Source organism: Antechinus flavipes, chromosome 5 (assembly GCF_016432865.1).
Source record: "Antechinus flavipes isolate AdamAnt ecotype Samford, QLD, Australia chromosome 5, AdamAnt_v2, whole genome shotgun sequence".
Lineage (NCBI taxonomy): Eukaryota > Metazoa > Chordata > Mammalia > Dasyuromorphia > Dasyuridae > Antechinus > Antechinus flavipes.
The window spans coordinates 35,328,155-35,342,441 of NC_067402.1; the positions used below are offsets into that span (position 1 = coordinate 35,328,155).

The 14,287-nt window shown below is 55.4% G+C and overlaps 1 protein-coding gene across 2 annotated transcripts in view; it reads left to right on the plus strand.

Moving 5' to 3' along the window:
- Positions 1-11,349, plus strand: part of RFTN1 (raftlin, lipid raft linker 1) — a 180,528-nt gene extending 169,179 nt beyond the window's left edge. For both annotated transcript variants that reach the window (XM_051962009.1, XM_051962008.1), the window contains exon 10: positions 9,802-11,349. In XM_051962009.1, the coding sequence (XP_051817969.1) occupies positions 9,802-10,152 (351 nt within the window). In that variant the 3' untranslated portion in view covers positions 10,153-11,349. The remainder of the gene's footprint in view (positions 1-9,801) is intronic.
- The last annotated feature ends 2,938 nt before the right edge of the window (positions 11,350-14,287 follow it).

Below are 14,287 nucleotides of genomic sequence, written 5' to 3' on the forward strand. Positions count from 1 at the left end.
GTACAGCAGGTATTTAATAAATACTGATTGATTAACTGGCCCAGCTGGGTCCCGTAGCTTATGAGTGTTTGAGGCAGGATTAGAATTTAGCTCTAAGTCCCAAACCAGCCCTCTCTCTCTTGACCCACTCTACCATGAGCATCCAAACAGGGAGGGATGAGGGAAGGAGACCCAGATAGTGCCAGTGGGCACGTGACCGGCACAGAGAAGGAACGAAACTCTGCTGGGGCCGGACTCGCCGGGCCCGTGGAACATTGACCCGAGCCGCCGGAGGGAGCAAGAGGTCGCCGTCATTGCAAAAGCAACGGAATGCCAAGAATGGGACGACTTTTACTGCCGGTCCGGTCACAGCTCTTTGCCAAAGACTTTTCCGTGGGGAGAGAAGCACGGGGGTGGGCTGAAGAGCAAGACTGTTTTTTAAGCAAATACTCAATCCCTTCTGCTATTAATCAGTGACTTCCATAACACTCGAGAAATCTTTGCTCTGGCAAAACAGTTCTCCATGGAGACAGATTCCTAGACAGTTTTAAAAACCTGTGAATAAAATCCATTAACCCTCCCTGATAGAAGACTCCTAGATACAGGGTGTTGTCATCAAGTAAAGGGAAAAGAAAAGAAGGAAGAACCTCTTTTGTGAATTAAAGAGCTCAGTTCCTTCGATATCGACAGAAAAGTCTGAATGCCTCCAAGACTCGAGTAAAAGCTCTTACTTGGATCTCGCAGTCTCTCCTACCTGTGAATTGCTGGAGTTCTGAGGGTCCTTAGTGCTGTTTAAAATCGAATAAAGCCTCTGGGTTGGAGTATCTGCTTTTAAGTTAGATTTCAAAAACAGCCGCCGCCGCCGCAGCGTACTACAAAGCCTAAGATAATTCCGAGTCCTCTTCTCCTTTCCTTGGAAACCTGTTCAGAAGAGTCAGTAGGATTTTAAAGAAGTGTTGAGCGCCCCGCTCGGCACACGGGAGCCATTTGAGAAATGTTTATTGAATGGCCAGATTGGTCTCCTTCTGATGCTTGTTTGGAGGATTTCAAGCTGGAAAGAGAAAGATCATTTTTTTTCAGATGAGGAAACTGAGTCCCAGAGAAAAAGTGGTTGGCGCAAGGCCACATGGGTAGATTCGGAACTGGAAGGAGCCTGGTCTGACTCCATTTGCAAAATAAACTGAGGGTCAGGCAGTCTTACTTGGCTTTCCCATTATGTGGGTCATGGAAGAACCAGTACAAAACCAAGAGCTTCCGGCCCCAGATGTAGCTTTTCCCGCTTTGGTCCCATCTTGTCTCCACTGATCGATCGTTCATCCAACTTATGTCAGAGTATTCTTGCTTCAGATCATCGAGAAGTTCTGAGTTCATTTAGGGTAATCCCCTTATTTTATGGATGGGGGAGTTGAAGCCCAGGGGCTTCACCTGAAGTCACACAAGTGGATTTGAGTTGCAATACTTTGACTGCAATGCCCTATAGAGTCTCCCGCCTCCTCCTCCATTTTACTTCTTCCATATTGATTATAAATATAATTAAATATAACATAAAATAAATGTAAATATAATTGACAAGACACTCCCCACCCCCAGCGTACTAGGATTTGATCTCATTGGCCCAATGTCATCCATAATCACCAACATTTTCAACTATGTAAAGAACCGGAAGAGAGTCCTTAGTATTTTGGGGGAATCTTCTCCGGAGGTTTGTGGAAGGATGTGGACAAGGACCGGACAGGATGAGGAAGATACAGGATGCAATTGGGACCGTGGACGGATGCCCTCATTGATGAGGTATGGATCTATCAGAGTATTGGAGAAAGAATTAAAGAAAGGGGAGAAGAAAGGCTTTGGTGGTTCAGTGAGAGAGGCTGTTGGGAGTCAAAAGGAAGGAAGCAAGAGGGTAAAAATGTCACCTGGAAACCTAGAGTTGGTGGAAGAGCTGTTTTTGACCATTCCGACCGTTCTCCTCACTGATTAGGGCTCATTGGCGAGCTCTCGTGAGTATATAGCGTTTGAACTTCATCGTTATTGATGTCTTTAAAAGGGGCCTGTCATCTAGTTTCGTGGAGAACCATGAACCAGAAGGCTTTAGTTTAGTGTCTCTTTTTCTGGACTCACATTAGCTGACCACTCCCCCCAGTAAGACACAGGACTGTTTGTTGTTCTGAGTTAAAAGCCGCAGGAACAAAGGTGCTGACAAATCCGTGTAAGGGATGTCCTGTCTTGGCCATTCCAAGAGAAAAGTGAGACTTCCTATGTGAGGGTCGCTCAGTTAGTCGGGGAATCACGGAATCACAGAAGTTGAGGATTAGAAGGAAACAAAATGGCATCTAGTCTACACCTTTAAATGAACTATAACCCAACTGATAGGTGGCCATCTAATCTCTGAAGGATGCCAGAGACAGGGGATAAAGCCCCCCTCCCCTAAGAGTCAGGAAGACCCGAGTTCAAATCTGGCATCAGACTTATTGGCTGTATTACCCGGTGTAACACTTTGCCTCAGTTTCCCCTTCTGTAAAATGAGCCGGACAAGGGAACAGTAAACCACTCCAGTATTTTTGCCAAGAAAATCCAAATGAGTTGGACACAACTGAAGACTAATAACAGCAAAAGGAAAAGGGAGAAAAAATCAGTTCAGCAAAATCGAACCTACAAATCAACTAAGTTCAATAGGCAGTGTTTCACCTTTGGAGTGAAGGGAAGGAGATTAACTCTTATAACTCTTCTTTGGGCTCCAGCACGCCGGCTTCTGCCGGCTCTTTGTTGGAAGGGGAAAGTTAGATCAACGCGTGTTCTGTGATTGCTAGGACTGGACGCCTGGGACGATTGAGAGCCGACTTGTTCAGGGCCACACGCGAGGGTCACAAGCCGGACTTCCTTTGGCTTTATTTACTCCTCATCCCTGAATTCCGAGCTCCCCTTGCTTTGCCCAGAGGGTTGGAATGGCGAGAGCAGGGCGGTTAAAGTTCCTTTTGGATCGCATCCAACAGCCCCTTTCGTGAGACATTTCTCAGGAAAGCAGATTCAGATTATTGACTAAAACAAGTGTTTAGAAATCAGTGGATTTCATTTGCTCGCCTCCTTTCCACTCCCCAGTAAGAACAAAAATGTCCATTTAATCATGTTAGGAGATGGTGGGCTTGGATACTTTGGTTTTAATCGGCTTGGGGATCAGCGGGCACAGATTGGGAAGTACCAGTCAGGGGTAGGAGTTGAACTCAAGATTTTCCCGGTGGGGCCGGCTCCGCAGCCGTGTGGCCTGTTAATGACCCCGGGGAAGAATCCCAAGTGGTTCCTCGTGCTCGGGGTGAAGGTTCCATAATCAAATAACATTCCTGCTCTCTCACCCACAAGACAGAAAGTAAATATGAGAAGCTGGAGATGTTCTCGGAAGGGAAAGGGGAAGGTCACGTTGTTTACTTGGCCGAGAATGGCCCCGAGGAGAGAGCTCGTGCAGCGGTCGGGTAGGCGGCGTCTGGGGAGTTTTGGAAATGGCCTCGGTCCGGCCTTCCCCGAGGGCCCACCCGGCCGCCTGCCCTTGGCCAGGTGCCGCTCCCGGAGCCTCGGAGGGCCGGCAGGAAGGCCTGCGGGGCCAGAGTTTGGCTGGGACCGACCGGCCGTTGGGTCTGAGGATCCGTTGGCCAGGAAGGTCAGCGATGTCGGTCAGCGGGTCCGAGACTTGGCGTTTTGTGTGTAAAGCAAGCCTTCCTTCGTTTCAGGGCGAGCCAGCAGCCTCCAGGACTGCTGTCAGCACAACAATGTGTACAGTACAGTTCAGATAGATGTATTATGAGCTGCATTATTTTAGCCTGGTGCCTTGTGCTCTGTACTACAACTATCCCATTTTACAGCTTTAGAGACTGAGGCTTCGAGTTACACACGTTTCATTTGTCCTTAATGGGAGATGGAAAGGATGCGAACAGATGAAATCTGAACCCTGGTTTTAGTCAACAATCCGATCTGCTTCCCCGAGAAATCTTTCACAAAAGGGGCTGTTGGGTGCGATCCAGAATGAACTCACGAGAGACAGCTTTCGGACTCGGGTTTTCCAGAATCTTCATTTACAGCCATTTTCGGCAGGAGGGAGGGGGGCGCAACCATGGGCTTTTTGCCACGGGGTCAGAGGCTTCCGGGATATCCAAAAAGGGATGAGCTCCACCTTAGATGTCGCCAAATAAAACAAGCTCCAATCTCTTACTTATCGAATAATCGGGGACAAAAGTGTCATTGTCGATACCACAGTGTATCTGAAATTAAAGTCATTTTGAAAGGGTCTCTATTTCTGTAACACTCTTGGATTTCCAACTCTCTTCTCAGCAACGACCCCACGGAGTGTGGATAGTAAAAGTGTTGGCTCCATTTTACATTTGACAAGACTGAGGCTCGGGGAGGTGAATGACAGGCCTGTGACTTGGCAGCTTGTAAATGGTGGGCCAAATGTACTCACACCCAGGCCTGGTTCTCCCCTCTGCTCTCACTTGAGTGGAAATTAATCCAGTCAGGAGGAGCATGTGTTTTGGGAACACTTAGGCCACAGAAACGGGCCCTCAGCTCTCTGCCTCGAGCCCCAGCTCCCTGGGAGATGGACTTTCCTCCTTCACTGACCCCACAGGTCCCTTTGGGGGGGGCTCCGGGAGACACGCCCCTCCCACCCTCAGAAGTAAGGGGGCCGCTGGGCCTTTGCCCCATATTTACACCTGTGGGTCCTGCCGGGGGTCCCGGGGAAGCCCCCAGGGCTCTGATGGAGGTCGTCCATCCCCCCAGAGGCCGCAGCTGCTCGGCCCGACCCCCTCTGCTTCCTTTATCCGCCCGCGCCGAGCTGGGCCCTCCCTTCTTGGTCTCCCTCTGGACTCTGCATGCCGACTGCCCTCCCTGCCTTTCCCTCTGGCACGGCCGCCTGGCAGAGAGCCCGGGGCCCTATTATCGGAGCTGGCACGGGGCCTTCCCTTTCAGGAATGGGTCAGGAGCATAGGCGGGCCGCGGGGGGGGGGGGGGGGCCTCTGACGGGCTGTGTGTCTGTGGACAGGTCACTTATCCCCCTCCCCCCAGTCACGGCCATTTCTCCGATCTGACAGTCCGGAGATTTCCTAACCAGATCCTAACCAGGCTGACGAAATGACATATTTAACCCCAAATTGGAAATAAATGAGAGTGAGAGAGACGGGGGCAGAGGTCGCCCCCCAGGCCCCAGACACAAGCCATGTGTTACCCCTTCCTGGGCATTGCTTTTCCAGACTTGGGGCCGATTTCCCGGATGGAGCGAAGCGTCCCCTGGGCAGGACAGACCTGCGCCGGCGGCCGGGAGCCCAGCCCCGCTCTCCCAGATGAGGGCCCCAAGGGGGGTCACAGGGCTGTAGTTGGGGAAACCCCCGAGACCTGGGGGGGAAGCGACCCCCTTATGTCCGGGTAATAGGTGACGGGACGGAGGTGAGCCCAGAGCCTGGGTTCCAGACCTGGCGATCTCTCCCTGGCTGGGGGAGGAGGCAGGGCTTCCATCCCTCTCGCTGCAGGCTGGGCCGTTCCTCAGGGCCCCCAAGTCTGTGGGAGGCTCTCTGTGAATGGGGAGTGTGTCGCCGCCGGCAAATGCTGCCTTGGGGTGCCTTGTACGCACCCGAGAGCCCGGGCTGCCTGTGATTACCCAGAATGCTCCCTGGGTCTTCCCAGCGGGCCCTGAAGGCCGAGCCGAGCCCCTGCTTCCCGGGGAGCCTTTCCCCCCCGACCCCCAAGGCAGCAGGGACCGGCTCCGATTCTCCTTGTAATCTCGGCACAGACTCTCTCACTTACACAAACATGGCAGGAAGCGAACGCTTTGTGGCCACAGCCAGAGGAAATGACCGTGGTGGAGGCTGAAAACCCCTCTGTGCCTGTGGTGGTGGTGGGGCTGCGGGGAGGAAGCGCCCGGGGGTGCGAGCCCCACAGTCCCGGCTCAGGCCCCGAGGCTCCCTCAGGGCGGGGCCCCCTGGGGGGCCTGGGCCAGCTTCCTCAGACCGGGCCCAGGGTGGCCAGGGCCGCCTCTCCCCTGAGCGTCTGCGCCATTCAGCCTCACGGCTCGCTTCTCGCAGATTTGGCAACAGCTTCAGCCTCCGTGGTTTCCTTTGTCCTCGTGTGGGGACAAAAGACAGATGGGCGAGAAGTACGACAGGTCTGCGAGTGAGACCTGCCGGGGAAGGGCCTGAGGCTTTGCCGCCTGCGGGGGCCGGGGAGCCCCGCCTGGGGAGGGTCTGGGACCCGAGGCCGGCCAGCCCGCCTCCCCCCACTTTTACGTGGGGAGCTGAGCTCGGGGTCCCACAGCTGGAAGGGGCCGGGGCAGCGTCCCCGGGGGTCCTCTCCCTCGGGACCCCTCGCCTGTGTGTCATGGCGTCGCGCCCTGGCGTCCTGGTGTTCTTCGAGAACGACGGACGGACGCTTTCTCTTTGGGGAGTTTCTGTTGTTGCTCCTGACCCTGCTAGGATTTTCTGGCCGGGACGCTGGAGCTGTTTGGCCATTTCCTTCTCTGGTGCATCTGACGGATGAGGAAGCTCAGCAAACAGGATGAAATGGGGGTCTCGCAGCTAGGGCCGGAGCCCAGATTCGCGCTCGGGGGGGCGGTGACCAGCGCTCTGGGCCCTCCCCCTGCCCTCCCCCACCGGGAAGGGGGAGAATCCGAGCCTCCCTCTCATGGGGCAGATGGGACACCGGCCTTGGCCTGGACGACAAAGCACGGGGCTCTCCGAAGCCATACGCTTGGGCGGCGGGACCGAGGGCTCCCCAGGACAGGCCCTTCCCCAGCCGTGTTTCACCTCTGCCCATTTTGCCCAGGGTGTCTCTGCTCTCCGGACCGGGGTCACCGCAGAGCCAGGGCTGGAAGGCGCCTGGGGCTCCGCCCTTACAAAGCGCGGGACCTTCTGGGTGTGTTTCCCACTAAGACAAGGGCCCCTGTAGGAGCAGAGCCTGGCTCTGGCTTGGGCCCTGGGGGTCGGCCTCCACGGTGCTGTTGGGTCCCCTGGCGGGGCGGAGAGGCCTGGGACGGAGAAGGCCCCGTGTGTGCTCGGCCCCTGGGCCCTGGGGGACGGGCAGGGGCTGCGGGGGTGCAGCCGGCGGCTCCACCCCAGCCCAGAGCCCAGCATCTCTTCCCATCTATAAACCATTCCGTCTCCTTCAGAGCGTTCCCTTTCCCTGCTCTTCCCACAGAGCTGCGTTTTTATGTTCAGTTTTTGTAAATTCACCAGAGCATGCAGGACGCGGCCCCTTTTTGGTTTTCTTAATTAAGTTTTTTTTCTGTTAAAATATTTATTTTTTCTTTCTCCTCCCTCTCCCTTGCTGGGGGGGGGAGGGGGGGAGGGGCAGGATGGGGGAAGAAAAGAAAAACAAAACTCTTGTAAGAAATGTGCATCGTCAAGCGAAACAAGTTCCCACGTCGGCTGTGGCCAAAAATGTGGGTCTCATTCTGCGCGTTGGGCCCGGCGTTGGTTCGTCCGGAACTGTCGGGATCGTCGGTACATTGGGGGAATTAACAAATTCTCTGGCTCTCGGTGGGGGGGAGATGCACAAACGTGCTCTGTGGGATTCGGGGGGCGTCCAGGAACGGGGGGGGTGCACGCACGTATGCATAAATGGGTGTATGAGGGGATGGATGTGATGTAGGGTGGGTACGCATGTGTGTGTGCAGAAGTAAAAATATACAACGTATACCTGTGCATCTGTGTGCATGCGTGTGTGCCATGTGTATATATGTACACACACAGACCCAGACACACAGGAGAAGGCAGAACATTCTAGTCACAGGACTGGTCTCGTCTAGGGCCCAACAGCAGCGTGGAGGCTGACGCCAGGGCCCGAGCCGAGGCTGCCCCTGCTCCCACCGGGTTTCCCTCTCTGACAGAGGACGGAAACACACCCAGAAAGTCCCGTGTCTGACTAAAGGAAAAACTTCGGACAGCCCGGAAAAATGCTTGGAGATGGAGGGTTTATTTCTGAGACAGGATGAGGGAGAGAGTGTGTGTGTGTGTGTGTGTGTGTGTGTGTGTGTGTGTGTGTGCGTGTGTGTGTGCGCGCGCCTGCCCTCTGTCCTTATCTCCGGCTCCTGACCTCCTTTAGGCTCCAGCCAAAATTTCCCTTTTCCCAGAAGCCTTCCCTGCCCCCTTACTTCGGATGCCTTCCCTGTCAGTCTTCTCTGGCTGATCCCTCAGAGGCTATCTCTAGGTATTTGCCCGCTGCCTCTGGGTATTTGCCCGCTGCCTCTGGGTATTTGCCTGCTGGCTCCAGGTACTTGCCCATTGGTCCCGGGTATTTGCCCATTGGCTCCGGGTACTTGCCCGTTGGCTCCAGGTACTTGCCCGTTGGCTCCGGATACTTGCCTGTTGGCCCTGGGTATTTTCCTGTTGGCCCTGGGTATTTGCCTGCTGGCTCTGGGTATTTCCCGTTGGCTCCGGGTACTTGCCCGTTGGCTCCGGATACTTGCCTGTTGGCTCTGGGTATTTTCCTGTTGGCCCTGGGTATTTGCCCGCTGGCTCCGGGTATTTGCCCGTTGGCTCCGGGTACTTGCCCGTTGGCTCCGGATACTTGCCCGTTGGCTCCGGATACTTGCCTGTTGGCCCTGGGTACTTGCCCATTGGCCCCGGGTATTTGCCTGTTGGCCCCAGGTATTTGCCCGCTGGCCCCGGGTACTTGCCCATTGGCCCCGGGTATTTGCCTGCTGTCCCCGGGTATTTGCCTGCTTTCCCTGGGTATTTGCCCATTGGCCCCGGGTATTTGCCCGCTGTCCCCGGGTATTTGCCCGCTGGCTCGGGTATTTGCCCATTGGCTCCGGATACTTGCCCATTGGCCCCGGGTATTTGCCTGCTGTTCCCAGGTATTTGCCCGTTGGCTCCAGGTATTTGCCCATTGGCCTCAGATATTTGCCCATTGGCCCCGGGTATTTGCCTGCTGCCTCCCTCACTGGGTGAAGCCGCTTTGCGCAGGCTCTCGTGTTGCTCAGTGGGCGGCTGCTCCCAGTCATGTCTGTGGCAGGTTTGGGCGTTTGCTCCCCAGTGGGCTGGGAGGATGAGGCCATGGTCCCTGTCCCCGCCCGTGGAGGGGCTTTTGGTTGGGGGCAGGAGGAGGACCCCTTGGAGCTTCCTCCTGCGAGGCTCAGGGTGGGCTCTCCGGCCCCTTTCAGCAGCTTCCCTTGCCCTGGGCCCGGCTTCTCTCCGGATGCACCCCCTTGGGTCTCAGCGGTGGGACGGCCGCTGGGTGGATTGCGCTGACCCGGGGGACGGCTCGGTTTTCTTGCTCTTGGCCGGGGGGACGTCTGCCAGGATGTTGTGGGATATTATCTCAGTGCAGAAATATGCCCCCTGAAGAAGAGGCAGCCACAGGGACCGCGCGGGAGATGTGCCCGCCACCCTTCCCTTGTGGCTCTTTGAGGGGCCCATTTCAGAAATAAAATCCCCAAAGCCCCTATTTTTTTTAAGTTATCATCTCTCTAAAGCATCTCAGAATTAAATCCCAATTTTGAAAAAGACCCATTAAGGCATTTAGCGAAGGCTCAGGATGGGCTGTTCTTGTGGGGTAATGGGAAGGGGGAGGCTTCTGGTTTTGCACTTTGGCATCGAGAGGAGCCGTCACTCCCAGTCCAGAGGCCCTGGGTCCCAAACTCGCCGCCTGGTCCCGGGGGCCTCCCATGGAACTTCTCGGCCTCCGTTCCCTTGGTGGTGAAATGGAGTCGGCCTGGAGCCCGGGGCTCTCCTCCGCTCCCTGATTTCATGAGGTCTTTGGGCTCCCAGGAAACCCGAGCTCGTGGCGCTGACCCCCGCCCGGTAGCCAGGAGGCTCCTCCACTCATTTCTCTTCCCTTTATTCCTAGTTTCAATGGCGCTTCTCCCGGGAGGACGTGCACAGCCGGCAGATGAGAAAATCCAAGTCTAAGCTAAGTGCCCAAGAAAAACAGAAAATGGAAGAAAATGAGAAAAACCAGGAGGACCAGGGTCTCCGAGCTGGCAACGCGGGCAACCGCCTTCCTGCCTTCGATCAGCCGGACGGGGTCCCAAGTGGGGAGGGGGACGGGGCTCCCGGCAAGCTGGACGGGGCTCCTCGGGGGGCCGGAGGTGAAGAAGAGGGGCCCCCTGTCTCTGAGGCAGATGGGACTGCAGCCCACGGGGTCCCTTGTGAGGCAGTGGTCCCCTGCAGCGGGGAGGAGGCGTCGGAGGGGATCTGACCCGAACCCCCTTCCTGGGGAGGACTCGGGCCAGGCCCCTCGGCCTCGGTCCCCCCGCTACGTTCTCTTCTTCCAATGCAACAACGCACTCACTCACTCTCCTGCGACTTGTTTCTGCGCATTAGAAATGTCCCCAAATGTAAGGGCGCTCTCACGTCCCAGGACCAGCCCCTCACCCCAAAGCCCCCCATTCTCCCTCCCTCTGGGGCTTGACCCAAGCTTCCTCCTCTGTGGGGCTGGGGAACGCTCAGGCGGGCCTTCTGGGCCAGAACCAAGCTTCAAGGGGCCCGTAGCCAACACCGCTGCGGCCCGGCCCTTTCAGTGGGTTGCTGTGCCCAGGGCCTGTGCCCCCCAGGACCCCTCGTGGCTGCTCACCAGGGTGGCAAGTGGCCCGCTCCCTTAGGGAGATCCTGAGATAGCCCCAGAGCTCGGCCCCCGGGGAGGGAGGCAGATGGTGTTTGCTGCCTGTTGCGGGAGAAGCCCATTCACACACTGTGCCCAGTGCCCACCCTGGCCCACCACCACGCTGGGCAGCCCCACTGGGCGCCCGCGCGTCCTGCAGCCTGGGTCGGCAGAGCCGGCGCCCCACGTGACGCTGCGTCTGGGGAGCCCGTGGAGCCTCATTGGGACCAGCAGCCGCCAGGAAGAGCGCTCGTGCCCCCGGACCACAGCCGCCCTCTCCTGCTCAGTGACTCACAGCAATAAATCCCCACCGAGCTCAGCGCGCCAAGGAGGCCTCCCCCTCCCCACCTCGCTGCAGGGCCCCCTGCGGGGGGAGAGGAGCCCACGTCCCTCGGCCGTTTCCATCCCTCCCCGGGGGCTTCGCGGGCGTGCCTGGAGCAAAGGCCAGATTGAGGGGGGTTCCAGGCGAGAGGCGGAGGGGCGGCAGCCGCCGTGCCTGGGGGGAAGGGGGGCAGGCTTTCTCCTGTTTGCAAGTTCATTCGAGTGTACATATTGTAATATATTTTTTACAGAGCAGGCCCGCCCCCGTCAGTGTCGCATGTGACTGGGGGAGGCTTTTGCAGTCGCATTGTGAGCGCCGGCGGCTCAGAAGGGGTGGGGGCCTCGGGTGAGAAGGGGAAGGGGTGGGAGAGCTGTTGGGCTTGAGGTGTTCCCCGGGATGGTTTCCCAGAAGGTGTTCTTGTGTCTACTACCTGTACAGTGTCCTGGCTCAATAAACGGTTAACTCTTGGTGCACATCTGCCACGTTCCGGCCTCTCTGTCAGCGGTCCCGGCTCCCGAGTCGCAGCCATTCACGGGGCCTCAGAAAAAGCCCGTTCCGCAGCGGGCCCAGCCTTCCCTCAGAGCCTCCCTGCCCAGGTACCAGCCCAGTGTTTTTTAATAATTAAGTAACATTTATTTTGGTCCCACCTGCCGCTTAAAAACAGCAACGACAACAAGCAGAGTGGTGAGGACGCCATTGGGAGCCTTGGGAATCTCGTCATTTCTGAGGGCCGGTTTCCCCCACACTCGCCTCAGTCCCCGCTGATGGCCACAAACCCGGTCCGGCGGCCCGGTCCTCCGTGAGTCGGTGAGCACCGGTCAGCGCTCGCTGTGTGCGGCCCGACCAAGAACCCAGTTCTGGGTCAGGGATGGAATTCAGACCCTCACTGTCCATCCCTGGCTCAAAAAGTGGATTGAAAGCCTGCCCCTGCTGGGCTGTGGGCAGTCCCTGGGACAGAGGCGAGGTCGGGGCTGAGAGGGGAAAGCGGGACGGACGGACAGATGACGAGGAGTGGAGGGAGGTGGGTGATGAACGTAGCTGGGATGGATGCTCACAGGCAGTGAGCCTTTAGACACTTGCTGTACACCGGGTTAGCCCCAGGGGTGCATAGATGACTGATGCTGAGGGGGAAAGATGAGATGGAAGGATGGATGGATGGAGGGTGGGTGGAGGATGGACAGGTAGATTAATGGGATAGGAAGATTAATGAATAGGTAAATGGACTGGTGGGGGGATGGATAGATAGGTAGACGGGATGGCTAGCTACATACACAGGTACATTCTCGCATTTAAGCACTTGCTGTGTACCGGGCACTGCACTAAATATACAAAAACAGCCTCCAGAAGCCTCTAGTTCGCCTGAAGGGAGTGGAATGCTTCCTCAGGCCTCAGTTTCCCGCTCTGTGACATGTTTCTTGAGTCAAGCTGCCCTCTTCGTTTGCACAACACGCAGCGCCTAGTAAAGGCCAGATGAAAGCTCAGACGCTCTGGCCCGGAGCCCGGACACTCCTTTTGCCTCTGGTCCTTCACCTGTCCGACGGGTCCGGCAGATTTGGGGGATCTCTTCAGCTCAGGCCGGTGCTCCTGTGATGACCCTCTGAATGCAAGGCTTCGTCCTCAGTGAACCGGACGCACGGTGCAGGGTGGGCTGCCGGGCAGGGGCCTCTCCATGCCCCTCCAAGAGGCTTCCTGCCCAGAGCTCTCTGCAGCATTGCGGGGACGGGGCTTCCCGAGTCAAGGCTCCTGTTTCTGTCCTTTTGAGACCAGGGAGGGACGGACATTGGGAGGGCGGGCCTGGGGCCGGGCGGGTGACCGCAGCTGGACCTAACTCTCCCCACTGGGGGCCCAGGCACTGAGGGCCGGCTGAAGGGGCAGAGCAGGCAGAGACCGGACAGACGCAACCGCCCCCAAAAGCTGCGCCGGCTTTCTCAGCAGGGGGCCTTGGCCGTTACTTCTGAGGCCGCCGTCGGGGGAGAAGAGGCCATTTTCTGGAACAAAGAAGGGGCCTGGCCAGCTCTGCTGCCTTCGGGAAGCTGGGATTGAAGCAGGTCTCGGTGCCATTAACCCTTTCTCCAGAAAATGATGGAAAATTACCCCCCTTCTGGAGCTCAGTGTGCGCACCCCGTGATTAGGCATTATTCCTGCAGGCCAAAAGAAGGAGAGAAAATGGGATCCGGCTAATTAGCTGGTTACGCTACGTCTTTATCAAATCTTCTCGGAGATGGGCAATTTTATCATTTTCAAGTCCATGGAGTAACCAGAACTAGCCCAATAATTAATAAGCTTCACAAGTGGAGGGAGGAGGGGGACAGAGGGGAAATGAACATGAAACCTGAATGAAAAAAAAACATACACACATATATAAATTTTATATACTTATATATGTAAACATATATATGTATAGATAATATATACACACATACACAGATAATGATCCTATAAGAACATATATATAAAAATACACACATTTTCACTCATTCATAAGATAACTGTGAAAGACTTCAGTGAAAGATCTGCCCATACATGCTTATTTGTGGATCCATATATACACACGTATGTATATAAACGTGTGCATCCACACGCGACATATCCACTTACAGAGAGCAAAAGAGAGTTCTATATGCAGAACCGCTGCCTACGGGTTGTCTTTTAAAAATTTCTATTTTATGTATACATACATACACACACACACACACATATGTATATATGCTAGCTCTTATTATTATAGGATCATAATAGTAAGTTTATATTAAATTAGAATCCTAGGCGAGTCATTTCACAGTTGAGGAAAGAAGTCCAGTAAGTTTGTGACCTGTTACACAGCCGGCACGGCTCTGAGTAAGATCTGAACGGAGAACTTCCTTGCTCCAAGTTCAGCGCTCTATCATACTACCCTGTCTCTCAAAGAAGGTACATGATAAAGTGCTTTGCAAACACTAGAGCTATGGTCTGTCCTTCATCTATCTGTAGATCTGTAACGTGTCAATCATAAGACTCCTTATGATCCCATTTGGGGTTTTCTTGACAGAGATACTGGAATAGTTCGTCATTTCCTTCTTCAGCTCATTTTACAGATGAGGAAACTGAGGCAAGAGGCTGAAATGACTTGCCCAGGGTCACATAGCTAGTAAGTGTCTGAGGTCAGATTAGAATTCAGGAGGATGAAACATCGGAATTAAAAAGTGAGGCATCCTGTTGATTCAAAGAGCCTGTTAGAGATGGAGAATCCGATTTAGAAAGAGTCTCAGTAATAGTCCTACTTATTTTTTGGCTAAAAGGAGTATAATCAATCTTGGTCACTCCTCATGTTCATCTGAGGAAATCAGTTCTCTGAGGGAAAAGATCTGCTATTGGGGAGGATAATCAGAAGACCCTGAAGGCAATTCATCACTCATCCAGTCTCCCCATCTC